At 43.0% G+C, this 13,125-nt stretch overlaps 1 protein-coding gene across 4 annotated transcripts in view; it reads left to right on the forward strand.

The window, feature by feature from the left end:
- PDE5A (phosphodiesterase 5A) overlaps positions 1–13,125 on the forward strand; it is a 154,080-nt gene that overhangs the window by 55,859 nt on the left and 85,096 nt on the right. For all 4 annotated transcript variants that reach the window (XM_055434147.2, XM_088836147.1, XM_055434149.2 and 1 more), the window contains exon 4: positions 12,843–12,914. In XM_055434147.2, the coding sequence (XP_055290122.1) occupies positions 12,843–12,914 (72 nt within the window). The remainder of the gene's footprint in view (positions 1–12,842; positions 12,915–13,125) is intronic.

Raw genomic sequence — 13,125 nt, forward strand, 5'->3', positions numbered from 1 at the left:
GTGATGTCATCTGCACATGTGAGGTTATTGATATTTCTCCTGACAATCATGATTCCAGCTTGTGCTTCATCCAGTCAAGCATTTCTCATGATGTATTCTGCATATGTTAGATAAGCAGCATGACAATATACAGCCTTGACGTTCTCCTTTCCATACAAACATACTATTATTTCTCCCATCTTAAAAACAAAAGCAAATGCTCATTGGACTGCACATCTCCTTGCAGAGACCACCATTTCCCTAATGACCACAAGAGCTGAACTCCTTGAAAGAGTTGTCCCTGTTTGCTATTTCCATTTCTCTCACTGTCTGGAGCATAATCCACCCCAGCCTTCAGCCTCACCACTCTATGGAAATCACTCTTTGCAGGGTTGCAAGACATCCATGGAGTAAGAGCTAGTGATGAGAACTTGCAGTTCTCGCCTTACCCTGTAACATGTCTAAAACATCACCCCTGATCTTCCTTCCCTCTCAACCTGCTCTGTACTCAACCCCATCACAGTTAACTTGTCTATATTCCCAGCCATTCAAGCTAAATTCCTTATAGGTTAAAATCAGGTGAAATTCATCACCCCTCCCCCCAGGATATATCCAGCTCATCAGGAAAACTCTAGGTGCTCCCTTCAATCAGTGCTCTCCACCTGCACTTCTGCCTCACTGGAGCATCGGCATGGACCTCCTGAATTATTATAGCAGCCTTTCCCACCCCAACTAATGTCCCTACTTCAAGCCTTGGACTTCCTGCAGTCTAGTCTCAAAATGCATTTTATAAAACTTGTTAGAGCTCTTCTCTCCCCTGCTTTAAACCTTGCAGTGGATTTCCCCTTCACTCTCTAAGAAAGGTCCCGCATGATCCGGCCCCCGAAGCCCCTCTGATCTCACCTGCTATCTCTCCCTGCCAGTCCTCTCTAGCACAGCTGTTTTCTCAACAAATCAGGTAAGCTCCAGCGCAAGGCCCTCTGCACTTGCTGTATCCTTGTCTGAAGTCCCTTCACCTGTTTCTCCACGTGGCTCACTGTCTCATCTCCATCAGACTTTTTTGGTTTGTTTTAAAATATTCATTTATTTATTTTTGCCCTATCGGGCCTTAGTTGCATCAGGTGGGATCTTCTGTTGGGTCACGCAGGCTCAGTAGTGGCAGCACATAGGCCTGGTTGCCCCATGGCACATAGGATCTTAGTTCCCCAATCTGAATCGAACCCACACTCCCTGCATTGGGATTCAACCACTGGAGCACCACAGAAGTCCTTCCTCCAGGATTTTACTCAGGTGACGTCTCAGTATGAAGTTCTTCAGCCGTCTGTATTGACTGCTGCTGCGGTGTGCTCTGCTCAGCCTTGTCAGACTCTTTGCCACCCCATGGACTGTAGCCCGTCAGGCTCCTCTGTCCATGGGATTTCCTAGGCAAGAATACTGGAGTGACTTGCTGTGTCCTTCTGCAGGGGATTTCCCCAATGCAGGGATCGAACCAGCGTCTCCTGCATTGACAGGCAGATTCTTTACCTACTGAGCTGCCTGGAAAGCCCCTCTTTATTGACAATCAACCGTTATTTCCATCCATGCTAGTCACCATTAGACATTCTGTGTATCAACTTACTGGTTTCTTTCTGTTTCCCCTCCCTAGACTGTAGACTCCATGAGAGCAAGGTGAGACAAGAATGCTTACCGAGATGAGAGGGTGACATTTAAACTGCACGCCTGGTATGCAGTAACCTAGTTTACCTGAAATCTACTTAAAAAAAATGTATCTTTGCCATTTTAGAGCGTGGAAACTAAAACAGACAAATAAAAGGGGCCTCAAGTAGAAATTTAATCAAGGCTATGATCCAACCAGTCCATTCTAAAGGAGATCAATCCTGGGTGTTCATTGGAAGGACTGATGCTAAAGCTGAAACTCCAATACTTTAGCCACCTCATGCGACGAGTTGACTCACTGGAAAAGATTCTGATGCTGGGAAGAATTGGGGGTGGGAGGAGAAGGGGACGACCGAGAATGAGATGGCTGGATGGCATCATCGACTCAATGGACATGAGTTTGCGTGAACTCCGGGAGTTGGTGATGGACAGGGAGGCCTGGCGTGCTGTGATTCATGGGGTCGCGGAGAGTCGGACACGACTGAGCGACTGAACTGAACTGAATGTGGTTAATAGCAGTAGTACTTGGACCTTCCTGCCAGCCTTCAGAGATCAGAAATAACTGTTTTGTGTTGACATCGTCATCCCCATCTCAGGTGAATTAAGGACGGGGTCAAGTTAAGGAAGTGTCCCAGTGTCTCATATCTGTGAAGAGGGAGGGCTGGAGTTCAGACCCAGGCCATCTTATTCTCAGGCCGCATTCTTCTCACCATGAGAGCGTTGCCTTCTTCATCTTTATCCGTGATTGTACCGGAAAAGCTTCCAGCCAACTCTTGTACTATTTTAGTTTTGGAAAATGCAAAACTATAGACCAGAATAATAGAATGGTGAAATCCAGAGTTGCCAACAGTGATTCCCAGTTAATTACCGGGTGTATTATGTTCTCAGCTGTGTGGAGGAGGGCATGCCTCTGTGCCGGCAACACCTACTGCGCCGAGTTCTGCTGGCGAGACTGGTGTCTGTCTGCATCTGAGCTTTGCTGTATGGTTATCTTTTAAGGCTCATCTTCCATCTTGGAGGAAAAAACACTTAGAGATGAAGTACTATAAATCATATTCTCTATATGAAGGATTTGTTAAATGTAAAAAAAAATTATAAACATACACAGATTTTCCCCCTGGATCTCTTCAGTTAAATGTTGTGAGTATCTAGTTTCTGTGATGTGAATATCCAACTGGCTGTGATGCAGTTCAGTCGGCTAGTAGAGACAAGAACACTGATCTAAACACTTAGTTCAGCTCCCATTAAGAAGGTGTTCTGTCAAGCCTGTGAAACCAGCTTTAATTTGTAAATGAGGTTCAGCCTGTTCAGTGTCCTGATGCATGAACCTCGCTTTTTGCTGCTTTTGCTATATTACTTCTCTTCTGTGGTTATTGGGTACACATTATGGGCACACCCCTTTACCCTGTATATCAGAGAGCTAGAACAGCATCCAGCCGGGCTGTAGAGCAGGGACCTGTTATAAGTGTAGGCAGTGCCGGAACACACTCCATCCTGGTTTGATGGAGTCCAAACCCAGCAACACTGTCCGGGTGAAGCCAGTGCTTTTGCCAGCCAGCACCTGGCAGAATACCCGACCTCTCCCTGAAAATAAATCTTACTTGTTCAATAGATCCCAGGCTCTGAAGCCATTTTCGGCAATGACATGTGTAAAGGTGGGCATAGACAGTGATAGGATTATTCTGATACAAAGTGCAAGTGCAATTTGTACAATATATATTGAGTACACAAATTTTTTATTGTTATTTTGGACTTGTTCCCAGTTAGCCAAGTGAGATAGAGTTCAAAGGAGAGAGTTACAACTGTAGTAAAAACAACTCAGCCTTGCGGGCCAGCTTAAGGTCAGTGATTGCTGAAGAACCTCTCTACCCGCCTCTGTGCTTCAGGTGACTCGTCTGTGAAGCTTCAATAGGAGGTGCAAATAGTGGGAGGTTTGACGGGGGTCGTAGTGAGACAGGGAGTGTGACAGTGCCCACTGCAGAGCTTGTCCCCTAACGGAGGGTCAGACAGTGTCCGCGTCCTCCTTGTGGAGTGATGCAAGGGCAGACAAATGGAGGAATGGAAAGTTAAATAAAAACGGTAAGGGCTGAGCGATCCCGGTCATGGGAGGACAGCAGGCTCTTTCCTGCTATGCAACCTTTGTGTCTCTGCAGTTTGTGAAGGGCAGAGGAGGAGACAGTTCGCTCACAGCGGCTGTGTGCTGCTTTGTCTGAGACCTGAATCTCTGTATCCCTGGGGTAGAGAGGTCTAATAAGAAGGCGGCAGGTCCCTGTGGTTCTAGGTTTCAGACCTTCACCTCATCACTTAAAAACTAGTGTAGCAGAGTTTGGCTTTGGGCAGGGAAGAGGATTTTTTAAATTTTTTTTTGGTGCAAAGGAATAAGAATAAAATACTTGGATCAAGAATTATGCCCAGCATCCCTTTGTTTGGAAGGAATCCAATCTCAGGTTGGCACCACTCCCACTGGATGTTCCCAGGGCGGGACAGCTACTGACCCCCAGAGGTGAATTTGTTCCGGCGCCATCTGGGACCCTCTGCTCTGCTGACAGCACAGAGCACACGGTCAGGACCTCAGCGTGTCCCTCTGTGACCAGGGCAGCTGGGAGCTCAGCACGTGGACCGCTACCTTACAACATCATCAGCAATCACCAGCTTACTTTTAAATACTTTTTGAAACCAAGGTAAAGTTTATATACAGTGAAATATGTAGGCCTTTGTGTATTATACAGTTTGATGAGGTTTGACAAATGTTTATACATCTGTGTAAGTAACACCCCAATCAAGAATCACCCTTGTCAATGCCCAAGAGCTATGGACTACCCAGTTCTGGGTATCACCATAGGCTTATTTTGCTTTTTCTCGAATAATCTGCTTATTTTTGAAATTGCCTTATTATCTAGTTCCCCCTGAAACATAGGACTTTTATGTTATGTAAGTAGTTCTTGGCAATAAAAACGTGTCACAAGATTTATAATCGGGAGTCTAAGAAAACAGAACAGCCACTTTGGATTTGACTTTATCTCGTTTTAAAGCTGTTTTATTCCCTTTGATGAAAGCATGCATTAACAAGATAAGCATGTGTGGAGGGGTCTGAAAACAGTCCTGGATGCACTGGAAAACTGGTGGTCTTCATGATCCCTCGTTTAAATCCTAGTCCTCGGGAACCTGTATTTTACATTAGCTCTGGTTTCACTGTCCCCTGCAGGGGAGCAGTGGAAAGATCATAGACTTACGGGTTATACCTGGAGAAGCATTGGGGTCTCCACATTCTTGCACTACCTGGTTAACTTTTCTGAATATCAGCTGCGCTTGTGATGAAATAGGAGTGATCATATCGACCCAGAAGTGTTGTGACAAAGATTAGAAGGATTAACAGAGAAAGTACCTGTTACATGGCAGGCCCTTCCTTCTCCTTTTTTTAAATGGCAAACTTTTTGGTATTATAAGTTTCTTTTTTTTTTTTGACCAGAAATGGGTTTATTAACTATATTAGAGCCACTGGCCATTGATAATGTGTTTCTGATGCCAGTTATCTTCAGGGCACTGCTGTTTATATCTTGCAACTTCCTTAAAGTTTCGCTTCACCCTGACTGCCTCTTCTTGACCACCCAGGCTGCAAGAGTAAAAGCATCCACTCCTGTAATCTTTCTTGTCTTGTCTCCCAACCCAGGAAGATCCATAAACATACTCTTGAAAGAAATAGGTGTAGCAAGACTTGTGCATAACAGTTGGATAAAATGGATCACAACCACGTAAAGTCAGTCTTACCAACCATTTAAAGAAATAAGAAACTTTGACTCTCAAAAAACCAGACAATTCAAAACAACAATGAGAAGGTCAAAATTGGCAAAGATACACATTGGGAACACAGAAAAAGAAAACTAACGTAGCCAATAATAATTAAAGTGTTCATTCTCTGTAGTGATCAGGGAAATACAAATTAAAGCAATAATGAGATACATTTTTACCAACAGATTGACAAAGATTAAAAAGCCTAAGCATGCTAGGTTAGGATGTGAGGTTAACAGAACTTTTCTGAACTGGTGATAAAGGTAAAAATTCTATAATCCTTTGAAGATTTCATCAAAGAAACTCTCACGTGTGTGTGCATACTGTGTCACTCAGTCGTGTCTGACTCTCTGCGACCCAATGGACTGTAGCCCGTCAGGCTCCTCTGTCCATAGGATTCTCCAGGTGAGAATACTAGAGTGGGTTGCCATGCCCTCCTCCAGGGGATCTTCCCAACCCAGGGATCAAACCCATGTCTCTTGTGTCTCCTGCATTGGTGGGTGGGTTCTTTACCACTAGCACCACCTGGAAGCCCCAAAGCTCTCACAATATGTGTACAAAGAGTTCTGTACAGATATGTTCATTGTGGATTGTTTATAATAGCAAAAAACTGCAAATACCCTAGACATTTGGCATGAAATACAATGAGACTGGAAAGAGAAAAGTCCAATTTGATGTTTTCATAATTTAATTTAAAAAGAGGAAACATTACCAGATATTAACATTGAGTAGTTCTACATCAACGGAGAAGGCAATGGGAAGCCACTCCAGTACTCTTGCCTAGAAAATCCCATGGACGGAGGAGCCTGGTAGGCTGCAGTCCGTGGGGTCGCTAAGGGTCGGACACGACTGAGCGACTTCACTTTCACTTTTCACTTTCACACATTGGAGAAGGAAATGGCAACCCACTCCAGTGTTCTTGCCTGGAGAATCCCAGGGACGGGGGAGCCTGGTGGGCTTCCATCTATGGGGTCACACAGAGTCGGACACGACTGAAGTGACAGCAGCAGGAGCAGTTCTACATCAATGGCTATCAAAGTGTATTTTGTCCCTAGACCAGCAGCATTTGGCATCACCTGAGAACTTTTAGTAAACTTTTAGTAAAACAGATTCTCGGGCACCAACCCAGATCTCTGATGCCGACACTCTGGGGGTGGGACCCACCAAGCAGTGTTTTAACAAGCCCCACTTTCCTACTGTTTTAGATGACAAGGGGTGTATGTTTACTGTCTCATTCTCTGTGATTTTCTATATTTTTAAAATTAAAACAACCTCAGACTTTTCTTTCAGACTTTCCCAAAGTCCTTTTAGGCTGTAAGTTTCAACTCCGTAGCTGAAGACTTATTAAGTGTGTATATTTCTTACTGCCACATAAGTTTCATGTATGAGGACAGAACTCTTAATATCAAGTGAAGAAGAGAGGAAAAATGGTCAAATATTATTAACTATTATTCAGATGTGAATTGTCCAGTAAGCGCATGTGTGCTAACTCACTTCAGTCGTGTCCGACTCTTTGCGACCTTATGGACTGTAGCCTACCAGGTTTCTGTGTCCTTGAGATTCTCCAGGCACAAACACTGGAGTGGGTTGCCATGCCCTTCTCCATGTCTTCCCAACCCAGGGATCGAACCCTTGTCTCCTGTACTGGGAGGCAGGTTCTTTACCAGTAACACCAAAACTGCAGTAAGTACATCACTCTAAGAAACTTTGATTTCTCTGACCCTTCTTCCCTTATCATCAACAGCAATCATCTATGAAGCATTGAGAACAATGCCAAGTGTTGATGCTTCTTTAGGCATAAGATATAAACCATGTCCTTAGGAAACAATTGTGTTGCAAATTTAGGATGTAAGTAGAAGGAAGGAGGTTAAAAATGAGAATACCTCATCACTAGATTCAGTTCAGTTCAGTTCAGTCGCTCAGTCGTGTCCGACTCTCCGTGACCCCATGAATCACAGCACGCCAGGCCTCCCTGTCCGTCACCAACTCCCGGAGTACACTCAAACTCATGTCCACAGAGTCGGTGATATGGCACGCTTAAACTGCCACACAGAATTTCAAAGGACTTTGAAGGCAAGCTTTTTGGAGACAGCCTCAGTTGAGAAAGTGGAAGAAAATTTTTCAAGGGATGATGTGCGCCAAGGTCATTGTGGCATGCTGTGTCAAAGACCCTTGTAAGTGATTTTAGTTTATGTGGAGTGTATGGAATCAGAATCTTCCATTTTTTTTGTCCTATAGATGGATGGATGGAACCATTAAAAGCTTTGAGTAGTGAGATAATTTTTGTGTGCAAAATAGTGTTCCAAGAAGAACACTATAAATTTGGCGTAAGTGTCAAAGGTGGACTGAAGGCAAGAAGACGACAGCAGTGAGATGTCAGGGCTTTCAAAGAAAGTGAGGATTTAAATAGTGAAGCATGAGGTACGATGTGGGGTGAGGACGAGCGCACGGGAACAGGAGCATGTGAGAGTGATGCTAATGGCATGTTTTAGTTTCTTATTGCTGCCATGAAAAAACTACTGGAATTTCATGTCTTAAAACAACACAAATGTATTGTCTTAGAGTTTTGAAGGTCAGAGTCTGAAATAGTTATCAGCAGGCTGGCACAAAGTGTCAGCAGGTCTGTGTTTCTCTGCGGAGACTCTTGAGAAGAAATCTATCCTCTTACCTTTTCTGCTTCAGTGGGCTGCCCGCATCACTTGGCTGGTGGCCCCTTCCTCATCTTCAGAACCTGCATCTTAAAATCTCAAACTCTGACTTGCTTGCCTCAAGCTTTCTGTCATAAGGATTCTTGTGATTACATTGTATGTGCTTAGTTGCTCAGTCGTGTCTGACTCTTTGTGACCCCATGGACTATAGCCCACCAGGCTCCTCTGTCCATGGGATTTCTCAGGCAGAAATGCTGGAGTGGGTTGCCGTTTCCTTCTCCAGGGCATTTTCCGAACCCAGCGATGGAACCTGGGTCTCATGCATTGGCAGGTGGTTTGTTTGCCACTGAGCTATCAGGGAAGCCCTCTGATTACATTAGGATCACCCAGATTACTCAGGATAGTCTCCAGATATATACCTTAGTCACACCTGCCAAACCCCTTTTGTCATTTGAGGTCACACAGTCGTAGGTTCCAGGGAGTAGGATGGGACATCCTTGCAGGTCTTTATCTTGCCTACCACTTGGAACATGGCCATCATTCGCTGGTTGCCTAGGATTTGGAAGAGAGGTGAAAAAGCCTGGAGTGGTCAGGTCAACCTGTCAGTTTCATTTTGTCTGTATATGAGGTGTGGGCAAGGGCACGGGAGTAGGATTCCCTTCCAAGTGTAACAGCCTGACTGGAACGTCAGGTCCATGAAGACCAGATCTGTATCTGTCTTGTTCACTGCTGTGCCCTCTTCATTGTCTAAACCAGTGACGGGGACGTTCACGGGTGCTTGTTAATTATCTGTTGAATGAGATGTTTGTTGCTGAATGGATGACTGAGTTGGGAAAGCTTGAGGAAGAGCACTGGGGAGAACTCTCCACTGTCTCCTGTCTGCACTAAGTTCTTGTTTTCTTGGTGAAGTTAGGTTTTCAGCTCAGGTGTAGACGGTCTGGAATTGCATCATAATGATAGAGACATTCTGCTGGTGGGAGAGAGAGAGACAGCTAAGATTGTAGAGCCTTTTCCTTCTTTCTCTGGCTTTTAGCCTCCATGCCAGGCACCCCTGGAACGAGGAACAGGGAGAAGCGTAGAAAGTGATGTATGGCCTCAGTGAAGGTCGGGGCAGCTGCTGATGGAGGAGGAAGTTGTTCGCTATGGTGATGATCACTTGTCCCTGCAGCGACCAGCTGTCACATTCCTCGTTGCTCACCCAGCCAGAGTCAAGTCTTGCCCTTTGCATTCCTAAAAGAACACTTGACCCTGTGAGGACATGATATGCATTTATGCTGTGAAAAATGCCAGTGAAATAGAAAACCAAGAAGCTTCTTGATGCTTTAAAAAATAGCATGAAGCATTGGTGTTTGAGGGCCCTGCAGGTAGCCAGCGGGTAAGCAGAAGCGATTGGGCTTCTAATACGGAATCTAACATGTTTAGGGGCTTCGCCTCTCAGGTATGAGGTCTGACAAATACTTTGTATAAAAAGCTGTCCCTGTAAACTAACATTAAAAACCTTGTCTTGAAGAAAATTAACTAATTTGTTGAAAGGAGCAATAGATGGTAGAAAAAGGAAAGACTTTTTACTAACACAAGGAGGACATGGGGTACATGCTCTCCTGGGCTCTTTGAAATTTGGAGAATCAGAGTCTTCTGATCTTTTACTGTCTTATGTGACCTTGGACAAACACTGTACCTTTTCTCAGATTTTTATCTGTTGTCTTTATCAGTGCTGTTTTAAAAATGTCCTCCATCTAGGTATTGAGGCACATGTGCATATTATGTTTTCCTGGTCTAACAGTCTCTTGAAAGAATGTGCCTGTTTTTTTGAAAGAACATATTAATTATATTTAATTTATCATCCCTTAAATTAACCTCTCTATCTAAATCTATAAAATTATTGGAGAAATAATTGGTTACCACAAAGGATGGAAAATTCATCATTGGAAGTCCTTATTCCATAAAATTGCTTAATGATTAGTATCTTGTTGTAATGCTAAGGAAACAAAATTAAATATAGGAAAGAGCTGGTATTCATGGTGTACATGGTAGGTTTTAAAGCCTGTGAGCAAGATTTCTGATCAGTTTGCCAGACAGAACAAATGCAGAACACCACCCCACCCCATCCCTATTCTGCAAACAAGTGGAGAATAAAATTTCACCAAAAGCGATTTTTAAAATGACAGATGATCTCAAGAAAGGGAAAACCCAGGTATCAGAAAGAAGGAGGGGAACTCAGGGTAAGCAATGTGAGTGACCAAAGTCCAGATGGAGTATAGAGGCGTGAGACAACAGCCAGGGTTGGGAGGGGATGAGTCCCCTCTGCAGGCACGGTGTGGGGAGGGAAGGGACTAAACCCCAGGGGAAGCTGAGTCCTGTGAAGGTTCCATCCATGGAACCAGGCCACGAGAGCCCCACTTGTAGCCAGAAGCAGTAGCAGGGAAACTTGCCTCTGCCTGCAGTTGCACGAGAAAGGAGAGACGCCAGTGGCTGCTGAGAGCCAAGCTTGTGCTCCGCAGGGTATAGAGTTCAAATTCACACCCTGAGTGCAGTGCCAGGTAAGGAGCAAGTTGTGTGCCCGACACTTCATTCTTCAGGGGACGTGGGGATGAACTTAGCACTCAAAAGTATGTTCAAAAAGATGAAGGACAACTGGCACTAGTATTTAAAGGAAAAAGGAGGAGGAGGAGATACAGGCAGGTTTGAAAAAAAAAAAAAGAATCAAATAGAAATTCTCAGCAGGGAAGATAGTTATTGAACTACGTGAACACTGTTGTGTTGGTTGAAAATTGTCTTGCTTATTAGTACAATGTCTCATTAGTGCATGGTTCCAGATACAAATAGCACATTGATACATACTTTTTTTTTTTACTGTATAATTATCTGAGGAGGTTTGCATAACAGTCTCTTTATCTGTTTTAATCTCATTTTCTTTAAAATGGAGATTTAAATCTTTTATCAAATGATTTATTAAAGAGAAAAACTCAAATGTCATCATTTGTGAGAAGCTTTCTCTTTTATGCATATCTGGTCACCCCCCCTGTGCTCTTAGCAATCTGTGGTTATAAAAGTAATCCTATCATTCTTTGTGCTGTTAGGTGTATGTTTATATATCACCCATTCTTGAGCTCTTTCAGGTAGCCTTTCTTCCAGTTTTTATCACTCCTTGGTACACAGTAGGCCCCACAATATTGCTGAGTAAAAGAATGAAGACTTAAAGTCATCCAGTTTTACTGGCAGCACTATGTATTAGACCCCAGACCTTCAAGAGGCTCCCATCAGTTGTATTTAAGTGAATGTGTCTGGCTGCAATCCTGATGTTCTGACCTTAGACAAAAGCTTTTATAAGCATTTAGTCATTGAGATTGGAGCCTTGAGAAATCTGTTAGCCAGGAACTAATGAGTGTAAAATAGGTACAGGATAATTGGATGATTCTGTTTTCTAAAAGTCAACATCCTTGTACGCTGTCATGGGGTGGGGAAGAAATGTGTTGAGAAGAGCAGAAAACCGCATCAGACAAAAATGTGTTTCCCCTTCCTTGCTCTACTGTGTTAGAGAGGAATTTTGTTTCCATTTCTTAAAGCTGAGGGACTAGGATGAGCCAAGAAAAAATGATGAACTGTCCACACAAAACTAAGGACTTTATTCCTCAAATATAATCATTTAGAGGATAATAGCTTTTTCCACTAATTAAATTGCAGAGGGAAGGAAAGAGTGGGATTTTTAGTAATAAAGAGGAAGCAAAAGTAAGTTGAAGGTCTTTATAAAACTGAGGTAATAATGGAAACTAAGTTGGAACTAAATGGGTAAGTAAAATATACTTTAAGCAGAAAGATGAGAAGGTTCTTAGGAGTCTTGGTAAGTGTTTTGTGGAAATGTAAGCCACATTTCCAGAGTTTAGCTCAGTCTTCTTAAGAAGTAGTTTATCTTTCAAACACCTTCTGATTTCTTGTTTGATTTTTCCATAAAACTTCTTTCCCCCCAAATAAGTCTGTTGATGGTAAGATAATTTTCAAGGCCAGAAATTTCCAAAGAAGTTAGACAATATTCCTACATTAGGAATTATTTTTACCCTAATTGGTTCTACAGTATTTTAAATTCTGTGACTGGGCCGTTGGTCCTGTTTCATTTGCATTAAAATAACATTTGAAAGAAAGTGAAAGTGAAAGTGAAGTCGCTCAGTCGTGTCCGACTCTTTGCGACCCCGTGGACTGTAGCCTACCAGGCTTCTCCGTCCATGGGATTCTCCAGGCAAGAATAGTGGAGTGGGTTACCATTTCCTTCTCCAGGGGATCTTCCCAACCCAGGAATCGAACCCGGGTCTACCGCATTGGAGGCAGACACTTTAACCTCTGAGCCACCAGGGAAGCATTTAGCCCATTTGAAATATTATAGTTAAAACCAATATAAAATGTTCATTTTGTCATATATTTTATTGAAATGTAATATAAATTGTGTTTATTTTTTATTAAAAAGCCATGAAAAATATTCACAATAAAAGTGATTGCCAATAAATTTCTTTCACAGAGCAGCATGAAATTCCAAAATAAAATATTGTTTGGGACTCAAGAAATAGAACTCTTATGAGGAAAAAAAAAAGTTACAAAATGCTAGGGAACTAGTTTAAATGCTGAGGGATTTGTTTTAACTTTGCAGCTATTTGTTTTAATTTTGTAGCTTATTGTTATTTTAAAGCACATGTAGAAATTCTTCTGTAAACAGGCTTTGGTGAATTTATACCAATAATTTCTGTCAACGAAATTATCAATGTTCTCTTCTTATACCAGGTTGTTGGTGTAGCCCAGGCCATCAACAAGAAATCAGGAAATGGTGGGACATTCACTGAAAAAGATGAAAAGGTACCAAAACTTGTGCCTGGTATGATCTCAATTTAGGAAGATGCTTTCTCTTTAGAGTGTATAGACCTTTGGAATTAGCGATTGTCAAAACTGTTGATCACCAGAGCAGTATGGTTTGAAAGGATCTGAAATGTTCAGAGGGGTCCCTTTCCTCTGGCTAAATCAGTACTGACCTGTGGACCTCAGTCAACAGAACCCCCGCCCCCAGCCT

The sequence above is a fragment of the Moschus berezovskii genome, chromosome 5 (assembly GCF_049115385.1).
Source record: "Moschus berezovskii isolate FMDL1 chromosome 5, NW_MosBer_1.0, whole genome shotgun sequence".
In the NCBI taxonomy this organism is placed as follows: Eukaryota; Metazoa; Chordata; class Mammalia; order Artiodactyla; family Moschidae; genus Moschus; species Moschus berezovskii.